This window comes from Ambystoma mexicanum, chromosome 5p (genome assembly GCF_040938575.1).
Source record: "Ambystoma mexicanum isolate Mex_15411 chromosome 5p, UKY_AmexF1_1, whole genome shotgun sequence".
Classification (NCBI taxonomy): Eukaryota; Metazoa; Chordata; class Amphibia; order Caudata; family Ambystomatidae; genus Ambystoma; species Ambystoma mexicanum.
The window spans coordinates 837,046,728-837,067,944 of record NC_090930.1 but is presented as its reverse complement, the minus strand read 5'-3'; the positions used below and the strand labels follow the sequence as shown (position 1 = coordinate 837,067,944).

General features: G+C 45.2%; 1 protein-coding gene across 3 annotated transcripts in view; it reads right to left on the bottom strand.

Annotated features, from left to right (window-relative positions):
* ANLN (anillin, actin binding protein) overlaps window positions 1–5,804 on the bottom strand; it is a 728,409-nt gene extending 722,605 nt beyond the window's left edge. For 2 of the 3 annotated variants that reach the window (XM_069613260.1, XM_069613259.1), the window contains exon 1: window positions 5,641–5,804. In XM_069613260.1, coding sequence (XP_069469361.1) covers window positions 5,641–5,658 — 18 coding nt within the window. In that variant the 5' untranslated portion in view covers window positions 5,659–5,804. Of the gene's footprint in view, window positions 1–4,550; window positions 4,570–5,640 lie in introns of those variants that run through there. The other variant, XM_069613262.1, reaches the window with a different exon arrangement.
* Window positions 5,805–21,217: the final 15,413 nt, after the last annotated feature.

The window sequence follows — 21,217 nt, the reverse complement described above, 5'->3', positions numbered from 1 at the left end:
AAGTAAATGCAAATAATTTAATTACAATTAAACAAACACCATTCACAAGAACATGTGCTGCAGATCAAATGGTAATAGGAACAAGATGAATCTTTTAGGTACAATTTTCCTCCAAAAGTATTTATATACATTTTTTTTAAAATAGTTAAAAAAAAATTACACAAAGGATTGGTGTCCTTTTGTCCACTGTGACCCGAAAATAACCTTCTCAACACCCCCCCGCCTCGCCTCCCCCCTCTTTTCTGTTCGAAATGTTTGCCAACAGGTAGCACAAACACAACCATACCTGCAAAAACCAAAGAGGCCAGGCATTGTCAGCAAATATTACATGTTGCAAAAGGTGAGCGAGATTAGAGGGGTGTCCTTTCGAAAACAAACAGGCATATTGTCCTCAAAAGCAGTTGATTTAAGTTCTACAGCATGGAGGAGGCACACTGTGATAAATTGCATCATGACAAAATTATAAAGTTTACCCAAAAGACAGAAAGCAACTATCAAACAAGATGCCCATGGAGAAGTCAGTTGCTACAGAAGTCCACAGTATATGCCTCTTCACTGCTGTCTGCTTATCAGAGGAAAAAAACATTGGCACGGCTAACAGTTTTGGCTCGTAGGAAAGGCATTGGGCAGGCACCATCATGGCGTTACTTAGTGTCTGGCAACAGCTGGAAATCAGTGAATGCCTGGGTGCACAATGTCAGTGCCCGTCAAATGCCTACCCAATACCTGTACACAAACCAAAACGAACGGCTTTGCCAGTGCTTTATTGAATGCAACAGTAAGCATTGGTTAAAACTACCTGCATTAGGTCGTCTCAACCAAACATGTGTTTAGAGGTGTGGGGAGACATCCCATATATCCCCTGCCCCCCCACACCACCCCCCGAATAACAGGATAAAAGAAGCGTGCAGGAGCAACCAAAGTAACTTAAAATGAGTTGACCAACTGATGGTTTTAAACATGTAGATCTGCATAAATAAATGAGGACACTGTTTATAAATCAAGTGACTGACAGCAAACTTGGTTATGACATTACCACAGCACCTCACTTACCGCTGCAATTAAAGTACACTCTCAAAACAAGGCATAAAATAAAGCAGTCGCATAGCAATTCTATAGGTTTGCTAATTAAATTGCCATTTGTGTAGCACAGCTCAAATGACATTCCCCTCTTTCCCTCAGGGCTCCCTCCACACTATCTGTTCACTGCAAGCGCAAAGAGGCTAATGGGAGATGAAATTGCCAAAGCCCTGTGTGGGAGTGCAAGGCAATAAACATTTGCTCTTTTTCAAAATAATTACAAACAATAAGCTGCATTATACTTTTTACTAAGCCAACTATATCCGGTCTGGCAAAGACCAGCATTTATGAGTGTTACATAATGCATAATTACAGTATTGCAACACTGCAGTGTCTACATGTTTTTTCAGTCAAGTTTAAGTAATTGTACATACATCTCAGTGTCAACTATATTTCAATTTGTGAACACTTTTCAAAGTGTACATGATCAAATGCTTTTAATGGCAAACCAATTTATGTGGCCTGATGGTTGCATAATCTGTGCAACTGTTTCTCAGCCTATGAGCGGATCTCAAATTCTTTGTCAACATATCGTTCAACCCCTTGCTTTATACCAGCTGCCCTGAAAGTGAGATGGCCGCAAAACTACAATATTCCACCTAGTTTGCCCAGTTCCCTACCTGCTACAACATCCACTCTCCTTAGTCGCTTACTTTAGTTTCTCGTCCATAATACACAAAGCTAACTAGAAATGTAAGCAAAGTAATGATCAATAGTTCCATCCAGTATGTAAAGCTACAGATCTACTGCTCCGAGTGCGAATAGCGATAAATATCACTTTCATGGATGTGCAGGGCTGGAATGCTGCGCTTGTGCTTACCCGACTCAGGCTTCTGGACCGGTAGAGGCCCTACCCTCCTCCTGAAAATGGTAATTAACACTATATTGAAAACAATGGATATTGTCCTTTGTTAGAGATAGTCATATTGCCTTTTACCATAATTATGGTCACAAAGCGATTTTGGTTGACCACCCTCAGAAGGACCAAAGTCCAAACATTTGGGAGGAGGTGCTATCATGCAAGTATTTCAGCCATTAAAGTTGTGCGAGGGTGGCCAAGGACTATGATAGTCACCCATTTCTAGACGAAGTGTGTATGGGTGCACCAGAGGAATACTATGGGCTAAGAGGGTGTGGGGAATTGTGTTTAAGGAGAGAGTTGAGTTATGTGGAAGGCCCTCTTCCTGCTCCCACCTGTAAGGCTAAAAACCTCGGGGTCATATTCGACTCAACACTCTCCTTCTCTCCTCACATCTCTGACATCTCTAAGAAGTCACACTACCAGCTGCACCTCCTCAGAGGTATTCTTCCTCTCCTCTCCTTCCCCCAGAAGCACACAGTCTCCAGAGCTCTGGTTCTCTCTAAGCTGGACTATTGCAACAGCCTCTATCTTAATCTGCCTGCCTCTACTCTCCGCCATCTGCAACTTATCCAAAACAGGACTGCGAGACTTGTACTTGGCCTCAAGCCCAGGGATCGTATCTCTCCAGAACTGAAATCTCTGCACTAGCTCCCAGTGGCTGCCAGGATTAATTTAAAAACCCTCTGCATTATCCACAAGGCCTTCTGGGGCCTGGGACCGCATTACCTTCAACTCTCTTCCTAAATACCTTCCTTCTCGGGCTCTTCGCTCATATGCCTCCAACTCCCTCAGGGTCAGCCGCTTCTCCAAGCAACGAGTTGGTGGTCGATCTCTCTCCTCGGCTGGGGCCTCCCTCTGGAACAGCCTTCCTGCCTCCCTGAAACTTGAGGAGAACCATCTCCGGAAGAACCTCAAAACGTTCCTCTTTGCTTCCGCTTTCTCTGCCTCTCTCCCCTGCTGATATTCCCTACTGATTCGGCACTGGTTACCTGGCCACCCTTTCTGATCTTGGGGCCAGGTCCTGCCGTTTGCTCTCCTGCCCTGCCTCCCTGGCAACCCCCTGCCCTTGGGGACTGATTCTGTATCCCATCAGTCCCTTACCAGCACTTATGTCTGCTCTTACGTTGCACTTGCCACCTTCAGGCTATTATTTATCGTATTTATTCTTCTTTCCCCATGTACTGCACTTTTCCCCTTTCCCTGGCACTTCTTCCCTTTCTCCCTACCCTCGCACTTGCGCGATCTGAACGACACCTGGCCTCCCTCGCCTCGTCGGGCCTTGAAACACTTGTGTATAGGCGCGTTATAAATGCCATATATCAAGCTACAGTTTGAATTTTTGTTGTAAAAGTAGCTTCATTCTTATGGTAAAGGTGATGTGCAATTGTGTTTGTGTGGAAATGTCCCGTCATATCAATGATAGGCAAGGCTATCTTGTCCACCTGAAGTTGACAATTACCCTTCTAGCCTCAAAGCCATACGTCGTCTCAGGCTAAGACTTTCTTTGAACATTGTGAACTTTCTGGTTTTATGAAACTTCTGAACATCTCCTTGCACAGCAAATGAAGGGTCAAGCATACAATTTGAAGGACACTGCCCTGTGCAACACTGACTGCACCCAGATGTATTCCGAGCTTTTTTTATCATATCCATTTTTTTGTATCCATTCATGCAGCTAACCTTTACATTTTACAGACACTCATCGCACTAATGTAATTTCAGAGGTACAAAGAAATGCTGTATTCTTGCTAATTTTATGTCTTGATACAAATAACTTCAGGTGACACTTAACATATCAGTACCAAATTGCTAATCAAAAAAAGTGTGCTAATCAAGAAAATTTTAATGAGCAAATTCTGCTATCAATTTCTGAAAGCTAATGTATGCCTTACAAGAGACTGCTTAGAAATAACACTGGTAGGTCCTATAGAGCATCACAGGTAATTTTTATTGTGAAAGTAACTCAAATATACCCCATGGAGGGGTCCGAAATTGCTCTGAGCCATTTACCTCCCGCTTCTCTCCTAAGAGAGCCTGCTCATCTTAAAACCAACAGTTACCAAGACCTACATTTGGCTCCAGGCTCCCTGGTACCTTACACGCACGCATTTGTGACATTACGATTCTTTGAAAAACAATTAGGACACATCTAAATATAGTGGATCATACATAATGGGCAAAAAGTTAAAGTGTACCTCTCACAGGGTGCAAAATGTGCACTTGCCACTGGCTAGTAATATATGGCGTAGTGTACATGCATAGAATTGCAGTGGCGGGGGAGCTTTTTTTTGTGCCTGGCTTGTAGCTTGCAACTTGAACTTATGCCCCCTGCATCTCATGTGTAAATTAGATTTGCAGAGTGCTGTGTACCCAAGAGCTGGTTTTAGCTCCTGCTCATTTAATCTTAATTTCGAACCCTGCACATGAATGGTCATAGGAAGGGAAGTCAATTTCAAGTTTGCTGGGTTATACCTAAATAGCATGCATCTCCCTGTCTGAGACAAGCACCAGTGCCCAGAGCACCTGTATACTCAGCACGCCTAGCCACATAGGGATTAGCAGGGCCAGTCAGTGGATGAATGGATGTGGAAAAAAATAAAACACTCACACACAAGGTTCTCCTCACATCTCCCTCCTGTCAGTAGTACTTCAATGTAATACTTCGGTTTAAACGCCACCTAATAGCCAAAACTAAAAAGGTCTGTACACCTGCAACATAAATGTTCAGGTTAACACAAAACCTTTGTCAGCGTTCCATCCAAGTTGCAAACTTAAAATACTTCACTTTTTAGAATATTGTATTCTAAAAGAACAGAAAACATGATTAAGCCACTAGTGCAAGGCTAAGCGAAAAATCAAGTTACATTTCGGTGAAACAATTGGATGGACTGATCAGATATTTCCAACCGGTGTTGCAACAAATTGTGATCCAATTCAGTATTTCCTTGCGAAATGGCTTACAAAGAATAAACTGTGTGCACTCTTTATAGTTGACAAACTACCCTTTTAATTCATTGAAGATATTCCGATAACAGAAAGCTCTTATATTGGTTCGTTTCTGTTGAGTGTCTTCTGTCCAGCCGGTGGTAATCAATAAATGGTACGTCCATTTGACTATTTGGAGCAACAGTAAGCAAAAGCTTTTGTCAAAGGGTTTTTCAAATAAAGGATTTTGAAATATTAAAACAGCACCAAGACGCCGCATAAAATACTACATTTTGATTTGGGAGGGGCTCCAAACGGGAGACCTCTGAGCCACTGCAAGGACTCACTGGGACGGGGGAACAATTAGTTCGAATCTCGGTACATCTATGAATACAGGCGCACACAAAGCCGGCGAAAGGTCCACGCGCTCTGCTAATCATAAAAGGTATATGATGCTGGGATAAATACGTAGAATGTGAAAGGAACTCTGGACAATGCCACGCCCGCCCCGCACAAGGTGGCTATCGCTCTAGGGTTTAAGAATCAATAACTAGAATGGGGGGCCTGCTCTCAGTAAAAGGTAGCGTGATGGCAAATAAATCTAACTCACTGATATGAGTAGCTTTTCATAGTGGTGACAGTACAGATAGCCACTGCAAAGCACAACACAACACACATTATCAAGCTGCAACTCTGGGGAAAAAGACAGTTCCGTGCAGGCATCCGGAATTGAAAGGGACTGATCGCTCTAAATATATATTCTCGCCACGTACCTCTGTGAAGGGATCCATGCTTAGAAGATGCTCGGCCTGTGTCTACGATCTGGCAGTGCAGGAGAGGCTGTGTTCTCTTCCGCAGAACGTTCAAATTTGAATTTCAGCGCCGTCGTGATATGCGCATGCGCGTCCTACCCCATTGCCAGCATAGGTACAGACTTGTCTCGGCTGTCACTTGGTAGGCATGATTTCCCTAAAGGGGCGGGCTTTCTTAGTTGACGTCGCACGCAAGCCAAACGGAAGACAGGAAAGTCAACCACGACCAAGTCCTGGAAACGACAGTGGCTTCCTGTTTTCGTCCTGTTTTTTCCACTTAGTTATGTTGCCGATAGCCATGAAACCATCTTGTATTTTAGCTAACAATAACAGAACGTATCAACCTGCGCCGGTAAAGTATCGCGTATTTACAGTTAAACGAATTAAAATTACGACCAAAGCAAAACGCTTTCATTATACGAATTACTCAAATACACTTAGCATTTTTGTGGGTTAATTCTAAATAAATGACACAGGCTGCGGATGGGCAGTTTATTTATTACAATACAGAAATCAGTTTCCAATTACGTCTATGTCCTCAAAAATGACAGCGAAGTGTGAACTCATGCATCCATTCCATGTCAGAAGTCACGTGTCCTTCCAGTGTTGCCAGTCAGATCGGAAGGACAAAATAAGCCGAATGCCCCTTCAAAACAAGCTCACCCCTATGCAAATAACCTGAAAAAACAATCCTACACTTAAAACAGTGTGGTTAGGTCTCAAAAGTAAGAAACATAACACTATAAAGCAAGAATACATACTGATTAATAACTTTAATGTCAAGGACGCTAATTATTGCAACAGGGATCTTTTATGGGTGCTGTAACGTGTTAATAACATGAATATCAATACAAAGATTTCAAAATAAGTAACACAAAAATACATAGAACAAAAAGCTTTTATTATAATTAAGTTTTTATGATAATTAGTGTTTTGCCTTTCCATATCTTGTATGTATGGGATTTATAAAAAGGCATTGTTCACGTTTGCTGTCCTTGGATTTTCTGGTATAATAAATTAGGAATCATCTTGCTGTAGTTGACAACTTTATTTGTCAAGGTGATAACTTGGATCTGTGTAAAACTACAGAAGGCAAAAGTCAGACTGCCAAAAGACTGACTTTTTTTTTCTTTTTTTTCAATTTTTCCGCAAATATATATGTGGAGGGAGACCCTCCCACAGCCCCCCAACTTACCCGTATATATTTTTATTAACTTTACCCCCCCCCCATATATATATATCTGCAGAGAAATGGGGGTCAGACTTTTGGCGGTCTGACTTTTGCCCTCAGTCATTTTGTCCTATTCCAATAACTTACAATTAACTGAGAACAGGGTTCCTTGAATGTCCATGAGCAAATAAGTCAATAGCATAACTCTCAACCATTTGTGTTGCAAAAGCGGGTGAAATCCCCCGATTTTGTTTTTGGTGGGTGAGAGCCCATTGGAATGAATGGGCGTGCTGGAGACTTGGCAGGTGAGTCAGCCCTTTACAAAGCGGGTGACACCCGCCAAAAGCGTGTGAGTTGAGAGCTATGCAATAGGGTGTTTGACAACAGAGTCCAGGCTGCCCACAGGCACAGGTGCAGTCTTGTGCCTCTGAGGAGGGGCGCCGGGACCACAACCTCACAGCTCCCACCCTTTTGCGTCACCAAGGTGGGTGAAAACACCCAATTTTCTTTTTGAAAGGTGAGCACCCATAGACATGAATTGGCATATGAGGGACTTGGCGGGTGATTCTGCTGCTTGCAAGGTGGGTGACACCCGCCAAAAGCGGGTGAGTTGAGAGCTATGCGATCTGCTCCGAAGCTCTGGCGCCTCTGGAATGCCACATTTGCACCTTTCGCAGCGCTCTGTGGCTCTCGCGAGATTAAGCAACTGCGTAATCTCGCAAGGTCCCTACACGCCTCTCTTTGATAACCAAGCAAAGTTTATTCCATTAGAAAGTCATCATACTTCACCGGTCTTCTGTGCTCTCTTCTCAGATGATCTTCCTTCCTACACCCAGTGTCCTGTGCTTGACTCTCTTCTTAGGATGTTTCTGTCGCCTCTCTTTCAGTCGCTCTGTGATTTCTCTCACAGATGTTTCTGGTTCTCGCTCTCTAGTGGCATCTCGTTCAGCGCTTCTACAAGTGGTGCTTTCCTCTTGGGTTCATTCCGTTGTGCAATGCTTCTCAAACATTGCCACTCGCTCCATGTTCCACGTGCGACCATCCTCTGTGCGAATGTGATTCATCCCCCTGTGGATGACCTTTATGGGTTGACTGAACGTTGAACCTTTCGTTTAGATTTAACACGGTAGGTATATTTTAATCCAGTCGCCTTCTTTGACTTCACAACTCTTGGTCATTCTTCTCTTATCACTTCATCTCTTCATGTATGCTTTGCTGTTTTCTAACCTCCACACTACTTCTGCCATGTCTACTTCGTCATCTTCTTTTACTCTGGCCAACCACAGTGGTACCAGTGTGGATGCTGCTCTCCTCCCCCTCAGCATTGGAAATGGCGACACTTGGATGATGCCGTTGGGGGTTAATCTGTGGGCCACAACGGCCTCCTTGACTGTTTTGAGGGTAACCATACCTAAAGCAGTTGCCAAATGGATGGCCCCTTTGATGAACCTATTTGCCCTCTCCACTAGACTATTTGCCTGGGGATGGTACTGCTTTATGTTATGTTTGTGCAGGAATGGCTTCATTTCCTGTGAAACTAGTTGCACTCAATTGTCCATGACTAAGTCTTTGGGGAGGTCTTCCCTCTGAAAAATGGATGTGAGGACTTCTATGACAGTGGCTGTGGTAATATTGGTGACAAACTCTACTTCTACCCCTTTTGACAGGTAGTCTACCATCAATATACCATGACAATGCTCCGGGGCCATTGCCTCCACAGGTCCTATGAAGTCCAGCCCCACTTTGTGCCACACCGTTTCTGGGATCTCCTTGGGAATCCTCGGGGCTTGTCTGGTCTTCTTTGTCACTGTTGAGACACTCGTGGCATCTCTCAATCATGGAACATATTTCCTGGTCCAGGGCAGGCCACCAGTACGCTTCTCTTACCCGTCGCCGTGTCATGGTGTTTCCTAAATGCCCTGAGTGAGCCCTGCACAGGATGACTCTTCTCAATACTACCAGCGGTATTACTTGGTCCCCCTTGATGAACAATCCTTCCACCTCCGAGATTTCATCCACCACTTTCCAATATGGCCTCATGCCTTCCGGTATGGCCCTTTCTTCTGACCATCCGCTCCTGACCCACTCTCTTAAGTCTCACCATGGTGGGGTCTTTTCCATCCTCTTCATTCCAGTGTCCTTCACTCAACTCCAGAAATTCAGGAACTCTGAGGTCTTGAATGGACGCTACTATGCATTCATCTTGCAGAAAAGTGGTGGCCACCTCGTTGTTCCCCGATAACCTCGACATGCAGTCAGCCTGGACATTTCTCCAAATGGCTATGTGGGTTATTTCAAATGTGTATTCCTGGAGTTTGGCCGCAATACGTGCCAACCAGGGCTTTGACAACTTTGTCCTCTCTCAACTGAGCATATGAATGAGGGGCTTATGGTCGGTGACCAGTTTGAACTTAGTGCGCCATACGTATACATGCATGCTAACATTTTGGATCCCCTGGGACAGAGAATCTGTCACAGAAAGTGGGAGAATTGAAGCATCCCTTTTAATTGCACAGGAGATAAAATTATTTTAGGCAGGAGAACAAAATTGCAACCTTTTTATTGAAAAACCAGGAGTCTCTGTTGTAGCGCCCAGCAGTATGGGACCTGCTTCAGGAGGGCCCCACTGGGAAGGCCCACTGCCTTACACGCAGCGGGGTCGCTGCACTAAAAAGCATACCTCAGGCAGGAGTCTGATGGGAGTGACTTGCGAGCGGGACGCCACTCGCCTCTTTACTAAGAGAATCACACGGTGTGTGACACGTGTGCATAACACGTGATGATGCACGAGCCCAGAAGGGGCTTCAGTTACAACATCCCATGCCAGGGGTATAAAACGAAACAACACACATAAGGTTACCCATGGTCCATTAGACTCAGTAACCATATGCAACATTTACATTATGACAAGGAGGCGGTCACTGACATTCACGTATACAGCCGTTCTGGTCGGTCGGTTGATCAAAGGGTTGCTCGCCTTAGAAGGATTTTAATATACTGGGAAGAATACATACATCAGGAGTGTAATGACCTATTACTGTCAGTGTTCGAAGTGGGCAGGAGTGGTTGGGAGTGGTGCTCCTCTACTTTAAAAAAAAAAGTTTTACTGTATTTAAAAAAAAAATGTTCTGGACTAGTTTCCTTTTAAAATAAAAGTGTAGGAAGAAGTCACAACTTGCACTTCAGTGCACTGCACTGAACATTCCCTTAAACAGTAGGTGTGTTTGTTTGGGGGTTTGATGTGCATGGGGGGTGGGGGGTGATGGGGTTTGTGGGGTCCTGGGGCAGGCCAGCAGGGAACACAGTTCCACTACTTTTGCGTACACTTCGACCACTGATTACTGTGCCCATTTTAAGCATACAGGAAGATGCAGTTTAACCGTGTATCATTGCTCACAGACATCAAGGGATAATATATTAATGGCTAATAAGTACATTTTGCCTTTTACTCTCGTTCGCTCCTTGTCATTGTGGTGAGGCAGGAAAAGCCACAACTGGGTACACTGGGGGCCACGTCTGCTGGGTGTCCAGTTGAGTCAACAGGGCCGGTGCTTATGCAAACAAACTCAATTCACTAGTTTCTAAATGATGTACTAATTCATACCTGGGAGCGCGCTCCCCTGGCTACACCCAGAGTACCGGGGGCCCCATCTGCTCCGTGTGCCACCTGCAGTTAGTGCAATGGCCTGTCCCTTCAGCGGAGACGTGCTAGTTGCTGACAGCAGTGCTGCAAGCTGCTCATTCAGTTCTGCTAGGAATATCCTGCGACAAGGCCGACAGCATCTCGCTACATAATTGGCCCCCCAAGGGATTCCAGACCTGGTACAGCCAGGCCACACAAGCACCCTCTCAGCAGAGGACTGCAGCCATGGGGAGCCGAGTCCTTATAGGGCCCCTTGTCGGGAGATGGTGGTGTCCTTTAGCGGGGACAGCTGATGGCTCTGCCTGGTTTCTTCCCCTGACCACAAAAGTGATGGGTGGAAGGTTTCGAATGAATCTAAACCACTGGCAATTGCTCTGGGCAACCTTCCACACCACCGTTTTTTAGCCCGTCTGCGCCATTGCAAAAGGGGAGCAGCCATGTGCAAATCAGTCAGCAGCTGCCGCCAACGAAGGTAGTAGCCCGGCCCGAACTGCTAGGCCAGGTCCCCTCTGCACAGAAAACCAAGCAACCGCAGACATGTCTCGGCCTTGTTGGACCTCCTCAGTGAGGTGCAGCCTGGTTCCCTGTGGCGCAGTGAGCAAGGGACCCACGTCTGGGCATACCCTCCCTCACAAGGAGAAACAAACTGACCACAAAAGTGATGGGTGGAAGGTTTCGAATGAATCTAAACCACTGGCAATTGCTCTGGGCAACCTTCCACACCACCGTTTTTTAGCCCGTCTGCGCCATTGCAAAAGGGGACCAGCCATGTGCAAATCAGTCGGCAGCTGCCGCCACCGAAGGTAACAGCCCAGCCCGAACTGCTAGGCTAGGTCCCCTCTGCACAGAAAACCAAGCAACCCCAGACATGTTTCAGCCTTGTTGGACCTCCTCAGTGAGGTGCAGCCTGGTTCCCTGTGGCGCAGCGAGCAGGCAGGAAGTTCTTTTCTTCATGTGGCTGCGGCCGCACCTTCCTTCCACCAGGCGGATTTCCTCTCCTTGCTACGGCAGAGTCTGCGCTGCATCCTTTTCTCTCCTCAGTGGGGAGCAATTTAACCACGAATGCAGTGGCAGCACCATCTCTGCCGGGCTCTCTCCAGGCAGGACACACATATTTATTTAGGCAGCGATCACCGCTGCAGATGCCCCGCACCCCCAGGCGGGAGATATTCCAGCTAAAGCGGCGGATGCCGCGCCTCTTTCCTTCTCCCCCCAGATGGAAGTCAGAACACGTTAGGCACTTTGTGTTTCCATCCAGTCAAGAGTGATCGTTGTGGGATAGGGGCATGCTGCAGGCCGCGGGTGTCTCTAAAGAAGGGTTGACTGCAGGTGGTGGTTAAAACCGCAATGACAGGGCAGCAGACTTGCCGCCAAGCTCCGTCCAGGCTCCCCCAGGCAGGTGCCGTCGCAGGCAGCTGTCTGGGACGCACTATTGGCAAGCTCCCCATGCAGGAGTAATTCTTTGGTTGCATGCCGGGGAGGCCGGCAGATCTCTGGTATACCGGGGAGGCTTGCAGATATGTTGCAAGCCGGGGAGGCCGGCACGTCAGATGCACACCTGGTGCCAGCGGCATCACACATGTCGGCGAGGCCAATGATGGGAGGGGCTCACTGACCCTGTTGTGCCATGCTCCAGCTGCAGGCAGGAGTGAGCTTTACAAGGTGCCAGTGAGGCTGGCATCCTGGCAGGGGCAAGGCTGCACCCCCTTTTGGCCAGATGCAAACTCCCCATGTGGAAGAGAGCTTCTCCACTCTGCTTGCGTGCCAGGGATGGCCTAGCCCATCCATGTTCGGGATCGGCGGGTCGCCGAATCCCACCTTCATCACCAGATGTTGTAGGGCCCAGGGGTACCGGGCCCTGCTTCAGAAGGGCCCACTGGGCAGTCCCACTGCCTTACATGCAGCGCTGGCGCTGCGCTAAATAAAATGCCAAAGGCAGGAGTCTGATGGGATTAACTGACGGGCAGGAAGTTGTTTGCCTCTTTATTAAGAGGATCACATGGTGTGTGCCACGTGTGCATTACAGGTGATTGTGCACAAGCCCAGGAGGGGCTTCAGCTACAAAAGCCTCCAGCCTAAATCGAGAGAGATGGTCTAATGACATGGGTCTGCCTGGCAGTTATGCAAGGAACATACATGTCAACCCAACTGATTTAGCCTGAAGAGGACTCCTGATTTTTCAATAAAACATATTGCTATTTTTAACTTCTCCCGCATAAAATATTTCTAACCCCAATGCAATCCTAGTAGCAAATTAATTTGTGCCATTTTCCATGGCAGAATCTCCCTCTGAGGTGCTTCAGAATGTTAGCATGTATTGCAAAGAAGCCAAGGATCAGAGGGATGAGGGAGTCGAGAAGCTATGATGGACCAGAGTTGAGCGACTCCTCAGGGAATCAAGAACCAGTTGGGCGGCAGACCAGAGAAGCTGTAGGGACGTTGCGAGATTACGCAGTTGAGTAATCTCATGAGATTTCGTGTGTGTGGCACAGAGAGCTGCGAAAGGCGCGAGCGCGGCATTCCAGAGGCGCCAGAGCTCCGGAGCAGGTCATGCTCCCGGCGCTCCTCCTTATCAGAGGCACAAGACTGCACCTGTGCCTGCGGCCAGCCGGGACACTATTGTCCATCACCCTATTGATTTAATTGCTCATGGACATTCAAGGAACCTTGGTATGTTAACAGACCACACCAACAGCAGGAAAGTGCAGGAGAAATTTATTTTGTAGAAGGAACTACATCTGGAAAAGGCCATCTAGATTGTGAGGGCTGAGGAAGAAACCGCAGGGCGACGGAAAGGGTATGCAGACAGCTCTGGCCCAGCAGAGGTCCAGGGGATCACCTTTAGGAACAAGAAGGAGAAAACAAGCGACTGACGCAAGAGAAGGGAAGTGGGGATGGAAGGAACCACTAAAGTGTCACAGATGCACCAGTACCAAACACTTAGCCAACGACAGACAATGTCCAGCAAGAGACAAGGAATGCTCTGTGTGCAAGAAAATCAGACACTTTTCACTGGTATGCAGATGGCAAAATAAGAAAGTTACGTACATTAATGCTGAACACAACGTAGCAGGGGAATACTCTTCCGAAGTGTTAATGGTTAACAGCTCACGAGCCAGCAGGGAAAAGCCCCACTGCGCTATCAGAGTGAACGGCATGGAGACAAGAGTCATGGCTGTCTCAGGCTACGACCTGACCATACTGCCTCTACGCACCTACAAAGAAATGATGGGCACTGAAACGATTGAAGTCCTCAGCACACGCCCTCCCCCCACTATATTCGGTGGTGCATCAGTTGACCTACTAGGGTATATCAATGGAACAGTGGAGTTCAAGGGAAGAGAGACCACCACGAAAGTATACTTCACACATAAAGGCCCAGCAGTCCTAGGGTGGGACGACCAAGCCAAGCTCAAGATCAAGTTAGATCCCAGCACGGAAGATCAAGTTTTAACAGTCAACACAGGAGGAGTGCCGGTAGTGAAAGAAGACTTTCCCAAACTGTTCTCAGAAGGGACAGGGAAAATCAAGAACTTTGTACACAAGATAATGCTCAAAGCAAATGCAGTCCCTGTTAAGCATAAAGTACGACCAGTGCGACTGCCAGGGACATACTTAGAACCAAGCTCAACAAAATGGTGAAGGAGGGCTCCATATAAGAGGTGGAAGCCTCAGAGTGGCTGAGCCCCATCGTTCTTATCAAGAAGCAAAACCCACACGATTTGAGAGCCTGCATAGACCTGCGCAGCCTCAATTTGGAGGTCATTTCAGATAGCTACCCCCTCCCCAGCATAAATGAACCTATCGTCATGATGAAGGAAGCCTGGGTGTTTTCCAAGCTGGATATGAGGGATGCATATCAGCAGATTCATCTTCAAAAAGAATCCAAACCACTCACAGCGTTCATCACCCCGTTTGGCACGTACCAGTTCACAAAGATGCCCTTTTGGTTTGTCGTCCGCAGCCTCTGCGTTCCAGCGCATGATGGACATACTACTGCGCAACATAGGAACTGTGTCCTACTTCCAGGACGATATACTGGTCTATGCCGCAGATGAACACACCTATGATGTCACTCTCAAAAAGGAAAGGTCCTCACCGAACTACAAGATGCTGGAGTCAAGTTGAGATACGAAAAGTGTGTTCTGAGGGCAAAAGTGGTTGAATATCTGGGTTACAAGATTTCCTCCCGGGGTATAAACCCCAAGCAAAATCTGGTGCAAGCCATTGTTGAGGCTCTGGAGCCAACCAACAAGGAGGAAGTGAGGTTGTTTCTAGGACTTGAAGAATATTACACCAAGTTCATCGCCAATTTTTCTGAAATCAAGCCACTGAGGAGTCTACTAAAAAAGGGGCAGGGTTCACTTGGTTGGAGGCCCAGAAGAAAGCTGTAGAGAATATAAAGGGATCGATAGTGGAAGCACTGTGCCTACAGCCGTTTAATCCAGCGTGGAACACAGTCATCACCACAGATGCCAGTGCGTGTGGTTTAGGTGCCGTACTCACCCAGAAGAAAGGAGATACTGAAAACGTAAATTACAAAAACATCAATTCTAAGTCTACATTATAATCAGCACCGTGAGCCAGTCTGTCCATTACCCACTTAATGCTGGGACGGGCATTTGTGTTCCTCCGATTATAAGTATTGGTGTAAAAGCCTACCAGCATGTAAAGTGAAAATTCAGCAGTGACAGGTGGTCTAGCACCAGTTGGAAAATTATATGAGACCATTAACGATACATTGAAGGACCACACTTCAATATTAGCATCTGTAAACTCGAAGCTGACCCACTTGGAAGGATACATTCTGGCCCTCGAATCGTGGAAGGCTAGTACAAGAAACCAAGGAACACAAAAGGATAAAATAGATCAAGGAAAGAACGACGTGTTTCAATTTAAGAAAAAATCAATGAATAACAGCACTCAAACTATACTGACGAAAACAAGTGAGACCAGTAACAGAAAAGAGCCACAAAAAGCACTAGAAAAGCATATCGAGAGACCAGCACAAAAGTGCAACAAAGACAAACCCAAGGGAGACACACGAGAATCAACCAGTTTAAAAAAACATATGAACCCAAGAGACAAGCTGAATGAAACTGAGACATTGACAAAAAGTGAAAGGAAAGCCGATCACTTCAAAATTCCACAAGAACTGGAAAATTCCAACATACAACAGGCCCCGAAGAAAGCGGAAAAAACAACCAAAACAAATGAACTAATGACAAAATGGATAACCATCACAGACAAAAAACCAACTAAGAAAGAAAACAGTAACATTCAGAAAAATCAAAAGGGAGAACTCAATCCGGAGCTAGATGAGAGTACGATTGATATATCTAACATCAGCACTTACTCAATCGAAAATTCTGAGTCTGAAATACCTCGCTCTATGGCAAAAAAAAGAAAGGTATCATTTGCGGAAAATGAACCACCAACACAAAACCGAAGGGCAAATCAATATAAAAGACAAATGAGAAATGCAGAACAAAAAAGAGAAAATTTAGAGGATTCAGAACACAAAAAAGATCGGATCACCCCAGAAAGAAAAACGCTGTTCCGTCTATCAAAAACAAAGCTAAACAAATATGATTACAGACAAGGAGCCAATGAGGAAGATCATCCAAAGTACAGCAAACGAATGTTCGAAAATGAGAGACAAGAAGAAAAAACAAAAAAGAAGTGATAGACGATATCAACAAACTTACTTGACCCCCATAGGACAAAAGGGCAAGGCAAGCGAGATAAGAACACGAAGAAGTTGGCTATCGAGACATATAACAGTAGAAGAAGAGATAAGAGAAACAGGTCTAATCAAAGACCCTCGGACCAGCCCTTACAGCAAAATCGAACTAGAAATTCAGCGATATTTACTCGCAAAAGTAACTCGACCCGAACACTAAAACTAGAAAAAAGATCCAGCTCAGAAGGAAAAATCATCCTGAATAGAAGAGCCATGTTGAAGCTCCTGGACAAACTCACAAATGGAAATCAAATCAAAAGCATAGACATAAACATAGTAGAATTTGCGCATAAAGGACGGACAGACAGCATCTTTCTACATATTATGTCCCAATCTGTAAAAAAACTCATGCTTCAGATGACAAAAGAATTTTCGAATCGGGGTTATCTCCTGCGAGAAACGACACTAGAAGAGAGAGGACAAAAGATCCAAAAAACGAACAAAACAAAACAAAGGCACAGTTATGAAGACAAAAAAAGTGAAACCAAGGACTGGATAAAGAATACTCCGAACAGAAAGTATAACCTGAAAGAAAAAAGAAAATACCCTTCAAGCCCGATGAATTATGAACATACGAGAAAAGCAGACAGAGAAACAATCAGTAAACTTAAGGGTTCAAGCTCGACAGAAATTATGAAAGAAACAAGAAAAGAAAAATCAAGAGAAGATCACCACATTAAAAGACATTGGAACGACGATGATGAGGACACAGAAAAAACCAAAACCAGAAAAATAAATGGCCCAATCAGGCCGCAGGAGGGTACAGGAAAAGAAAAAAACACTGTGAGAGAAACAACCTCAACCCAGAACCGATTAGATCTAGCGGAAAAAAGCTCAAAAAGATGGGCATGGCTCCCTCATGCGCTGACACGCTATACTGGAAAATAGCAGACAAAGGGCTTCCCTTCAGGTGAAGAAAGGGATCAAACAAAGATGGCAAATGCTCTATGCAACAAAGAGCAAACAATCACTATCGGATCATGGAATACTAGAGGCCACATCCATCTGACAGAACCCGGCGAGATAAACCTAGGCGGATTCGACCTACTAAACCTACAAGAAACTTCGCTGCAGTTGCCGCCCAGCATGGACGGTTACGAGATCCAACTGTCTCCTGCCCAGAAAGGCGAAAAAGGTCGCCCTACATCGGGCCTTCTAACGGCCGTCCGTACGGGCGGATCGCTTCAAATAGTCCACAACCTGGTATCAGACACACTAATCCAAGCGACTGTCCTAGAATGGGCAAAAGAAGAAAACGCAACAAGAAAAAAGAACAAAGATCTTATCCTGTTGCTGAACATCTATTGGAACCCGGCCATAATCCATACGTCCGCTTTCTTAAACGAGATAGAAAAAATATTAACTTTGGCTACAACAACATTCGACGTGGACCACATTCTAATATGTGGAGATTTGAAATCGACTTGCCCAATGGTAGACGATGTAAAAACTCTAGGAAATAAAACAAACCCCTGCTCAAAATCAACAGCAAGAGGCCTCGCATGGGCGGAGCTGATGGAATCCCGCGATTTGTATAATCTAAATTCCCTGGAAACAACCAGACCTAGAATTCCAACCTGGAAGGGGGACGGAAATGCAAGCACCATCGACTACATCTTTGTATCCCGGGATTTATATCAACAAATCAAAAGCTTTGAGGTAATAGTATCCACCCGGAGTGACCACAACTTACTCAAAGCGACATGGCATGCCAACAAACCCCCGCAACTCAACATGTCAACCAAGATGGCTATAAACGCCCAAGGAAACCGACTACAAATCACAAAAGATGGCATTGCCTCGATCACAGAGACCTACAAACAAAAAGAGATAGGAGGTAACAACAACAACACATTGAAAAACCTGGACTACTGCCCGCTGCTCACCCCTTACCTACATCCTAGGCATGTAAGGAAAACAGAAAAAAACCATCGTCACAAATACAACGAGGAAATTCACTCAAAGAAATCTGAGTTACGAAAATCATTAAGGAAAGCCAAAAAATACCCCACACAGTTAAACTTAGACTCTGCAAACAAACAAAAAAGAAAGTACAAATCGTGGCTTCAAACAATCCGAAGAAAATTGTACCAAGAAGACGCAGAGACCATGCTTAGAGCAGTCTGCAAAAGGAACTCGAACGACTTTTGGACTCTACTATCAGGTCCAGCAAAAACAAGTACTAACAATGTCCATGAAGACATATGGCTAAAACACTTCACAAACTTATTTGAAGAACCAGAGACATCGGAAAAAAGATCACCAAAACCCGCAAAAAGTAAATGGATGGCATGTACGGAGGAAGAGATTCGAAAGAAAATCCGTAAATTAAATAACTCCCGTGCACCAGGTCCGGATGGGATCACAAACTTACACCTCAAACAAGAGGTGGAAACTTGGGCCCCGTTAATAGCCAAAATCTTTAAAAGATGTAGGACAACACAATCTATCCCGGCTACATGGCAAACAGCTAACATCGTTCCAATTTACAAAAAGGGGCTGAAGGATGACCCAGGAAATTACAGACCTATCACCCAACTGGACGTGCTGGGCAAACTCTTCGGATCCCTGGTGCTAGAGAAACTCCAAGACTGGCAGAAAATGGCAAAGACAGCAGATCCACTGCAAACAGGCTTTGAAAAAAATCTAGGCACCACGGTCAACATTATGATGATCAGTATTCTGAAGGCCAGAGTCTTCGAGGGCTACCCAGCAATTTTCATAGCTTCGATCGACCTGGTACAAGCCTTCGACCGTGTAAACAGGAGAAAACTATGGAGCAAACTGGAAAAACAAAGGTGCCCAACTTCACTCCTCAACCCTATCAAAGCGCTGTATAGTAACACCTCAATCAGAGATCGCCTAAACGAAGCTGGGCTACTATCAGAAAGTATACAAACAGCAAGAGGAGTCAAACAAGGATGCCCTCTAGCTCAGGCCCTCTATAAGGCGTACATGGCTGACATAGTGGATGCAGAAATTGACACACGCTCCTTTCCTCCAAAAATAGGAGAGTCGAAAGTGACAAGACTGCTCTATGCGGACGATATCCTTCTGCTGGATTAAACACCAATCGGACTGCAGCGTCAACTAGACAGTCTTGTAAGCTATTTGAAAAAGAACGATTTAGATCTGAACACTGCAAAAACTAAAATTATGATCTTGGAAAAATCATCTAGGCCAACTAAAAGATCACAATGGTTTTCTAACTCAGAGAAGCTGGAGACAGTGAAAACCTTCACATACTTAGGAGTGAAAATATCTCGCAGCCAAATAGAACTATCGATGCAAGAACAGCTTATCCTAAAGATGAAAACATTGGCTGCACAAGCAACACTCTTTGAAAGAAAATTTGGAAAATTCACCATCCTCCCAGTACTAAAATTCTTCAAAGCCAAAGTCACTCCAGCACTAACCTATGGGGCTGAAGCAATGCCACATCTTCCTCCTACACTGTGGACAAAATTGGAAGGCGCTTTTTGGCGCAAAGTCTTACGACTACCCAATTCAACCCCAACAGCAGTAATCCGAAGAGAACTATGTCTTCAATCACTGGAATCAGTAGTAGTCAGAAACGGTGTCTTGTTCCTGGGAAGAATTCTAAGAACTCCACGGCCTACTATTCTGGACATCATCTACCAAGAAATGACAAACCAAAAAAACAACATGATGACAAAATGGTACAAAAACCTACTATATCAGTCAGAAAAAATTGGATGTTCGGAATGGGAGATAGAACGCACCCCAGAGAAAATCAAGAAAAAATTAAAAATCCATGATTGGATCGAGACCTTGGAAAAAGCAGAGACGCACACATCACAGAGTCATTATACAATCAACATACAAAGGATAGACGAGACAAGGAATTAGTTAAAACAATTCCCGGACAAACCTCTGTGTATAATCTTCCTGAGAGCATGTCTGAACATTCTAAAGACGAAAGAAATTTTATACCTCAGAAAACAGGTTCAAGATAAAAACTGTTGGTACTGTGACACCCTAGAAATCGAAACAGTGCGACACTTACTTCTTCACTGTCCGGGTACAAACAGTCTCAGAACGACCTACTTACGATCACACAAAATGAAACATCTTACCACCAGTGACGAAGATTGGTGGAATATGCTAATGAGCGGAGAATCCTCAACATTGACAATAGCAACAGCCAAATTCTTCGAAGGTCTAAAACTGGAAGAAAAACTAAGCCGAGAGTAAACAAAGAAAAACAAAAAACAAGGATTTTAAAGAAATAAACACAGAAAGGGGAGAATTTTAATTTCACCAAATCATGGACTCACAATGGAAACGTCCGAAAAACACTCGCCAACAGAAAGATTTTGTAAAAATTGTAAAACAATTAAATGCAACAAAAAAAAAAAAGTGAAAATTCAGGACTGGCTCATGGTGTCATGCACCACATGGGCCAACTTGCCAGATGTGCTCTTGTGAGTTGCTCCTCTGGTCTGTTGCCCCTCTAGTCCTTGTCTCCCTGATGTGTCGCTCTCCTATGGTCCCGGCTCATATGGTACTCTCTGGCCATTGGTTCTCTTGTGAGTTGCTCGTCTGGTCCATCACACCTCTAATCCTTGGCTCCCTGATGAGTCACTCTCCTCTGGTAAATTGCCCCCCTAGTCATTGGTTCCCTGAGGAGTCACCGTCCTGTGGTCAGTCACCCCTCTGGTCCTTGGTTCTCTGGTCCATCGCCCATCTGTCATTGGCTCCCTTCTAAGTTGTTCCTCTGGTCCATCATTTTTCTGGTGCTTGGCACGTGGTTTGTGACTGGTTTTGTCAGTTAATGGTGCATGTCCAGCTGCATTGTGCAATAATCCCATGTAAGACTGAGTGGTGCTACTGTTGGAGTGTCTTTGAGGTCAGTGCGGAGTCAGTAGGGTGGCAACAGTGGCATAGTGTCACCTAATTTAGCAACACTTAACCTAACATTACACAATATAGCATAAAAAGGCATATTGTCCAAACAGAA